Source organism: Monopterus albus, unplaced genomic scaffold (genome assembly GCF_001952655.1).
Source record: "Monopterus albus unplaced genomic scaffold, M_albus_1.0 scaffold296.1, whole genome shotgun sequence".
Classification (NCBI taxonomy): Eukaryota; Metazoa; Chordata; class Actinopteri; order Synbranchiformes; family Synbranchidae; genus Monopterus; species Monopterus albus.
Genome location: NW_018128176.1, coordinates 254,093 through 256,127, shown reverse-complemented (window position 1 = coordinate 256,127; position 2,035 = coordinate 254,093). Strand labels below are relative to the sequence as shown.

The following is a 2,035-nucleotide window of genomic DNA, read 5'->3' as shown; positions in this document are numbered from 1 at the left end:
CACACACACACACACACACACACACACGCGCACGCATGTGATGCTCCTTTAATTTGTAATGAGAGACCTGGAGCAGTTGGCAAAAGAAGAGTGGTCCAAAACTCCAACAGGAAGAAACTCACTAATGGCTACAGGAAATGGTTGATTTCAGTTATTTTATCCAAAGGGTATGCTACCAAATATTAAGTCGAGGGTGTCAATAATTCTGTCCTGTCCATTTTTGGAGTTGTGTGTGGAATGTATGAGATTTGGCTTTTTTGTGTTGCTCCAATACAAACAGAAGAAATAAACATGAGAATACAATGCAACAATTTTCTGGGAGAAGTGGTGCATTATCTGAAATGCAGGGGTGCCAATTTTTTTTTGGCCAGCTGAGAAGACAAAAATATAGCATCTTAAAATACAATGTAGTCCAGTACAACACCACCTTTAACTAAGACCTTGACAATAAACATAATTGAATTGATATGTTTCAGATAATTTCACCAAAAACAAAAATTTTGAGCTTCATAAACACAGATATTAAGGCCAAAGTTTCGCACCGAAATGCATACAGCTGTGCAGGTGTGACCAGTAATGTGCCCATAGAAGAAGAAGAAAAAAAAAGTGTTACAATGTCAAAGTCCCTGCTCCTGTACTGTCTTGCTCATGTCAGCCCATTCATTTTGCTTTGATTGATATTTAAGGCATTTATCTCGGTTTTCAGGGGCCCCACCATGTCAAACTGTGACAGTATTAATCCAACATTGCACTGTGATTAACAGACTACAGTGAAGGCGACATGATATAGCTCATCTAAGTGCAAATGAAACCTAACTCAAGTCTTGGGTTTTCTTGATGACTAGGTGCTTACTACTGTTAGGTTATTTTGTTAGGTTATTTTTTAGTTAGATAGATATTCAGAGATTTGTTGTCTAGGACTGTTAGTGCAGCCAGGATGTCTTCCTCAGGCTGTTAAATGCAAGGTTAGTTAAAAGCAGAGAAAGGCGGCAGTCAGGGACGAATGTTATTATGACGGTAAAAGTAACCATAATATTTGTCTTAATGTGTAATGTTATGTCAAATTGTTTTAGATACACACCACGAAAACAACAGCCACACACATTATTTTCTTCATGTTTGGTCTACTGCTCTGCTCAGCTGCCAAGCTGGCATATCAGGTGACGTCACGGTTCGACAGCCCAGAAAGGATTAATATTGTATAGCAATGCTTGGTTCGGGGTCTTGCTGTTTCCGGGCTGCTTTTGGCAGCCTGGGGGTTGGAAGATCTCTGGACTTGAAGTGTAAATTCTTGCCTGTGACTTTTTGAATAAACCAGCACGGTTATAATTTTTATATACTCAAGTGGTCTGAGTCGTCCCTCTGAGTTCCTGGTTTGAAAGAACCGGATGAGGCTTTATAATGGTATTCAGCCTTTACTACCTACTGCACTGAAAGCAAGTAGATTTCCACTGAAGCTGTTAAAGGTCTGCATTCTGCCTAAAGTATTAAGACTCATGCAATGAGTCTTAATATTAGTGTACAACATTTCAACCAAGATGGAGAAATACAAAGCTCACTGTCCCACCTTGTTGATCATGTTTAGGGTACACTCAAAGACAGCATCAAAGATCTGGGGTATCTCACTGGTGATGTGTCCCCCCAGCTTGTTGACAATGGTTGCCATGGTGCTGAGGACCTCAGGTTCACGAGCAGCAGGGACATTACGCTGGTAGTCAATGAGGACAGCATCCAGCAACGGTGGAACAAAGTTCTCCCCAACCTGAAGGACAACAAGACAGATTAACAGGGATCCAAACATCAGTGACAGATGAAGGAAAACATTTAATTCATATTAACTGTGCAGATTCTCAGTCATCCAGGTCATAGTAAACCGCAACCAAAATAACCTTGGAAATCAACTGGACTTGGAATTCTAGATTGAAGACGTTTCACCTCTCATCCAAGAGGCTTCATCAGTTCTGACTGACTGGTGTTGAGTCGGAGATATTTATCCCCCTCGGTGGTGTTTCAGTCCTTAGAAGGCCAACAATGT

The 2,035-nt window shown here is 40.8% G+C and overlaps 1 protein-coding gene across 2 annotated transcripts in view; it reads right to left on the bottom strand.

Annotated features, from left to right (window-relative positions):
* xpo1b (exportin 1 (CRM1 homolog, yeast) b) overlaps positions 1-2,035 on the bottom strand; it is a 37,386-nt gene that overhangs the window by 6,664 nt on the left and 28,687 nt on the right. For both annotated transcript variants that reach the window (XM_020623293.1, XM_020623294.1), the window contains exon 20: positions 1,568-1,762. In XM_020623293.1, the coding sequence (XP_020478949.1) occupies positions 1,568-1,762 (195 nt within the window). The remainder of the gene's footprint in view (positions 1-1,567; positions 1,763-2,035) is intronic.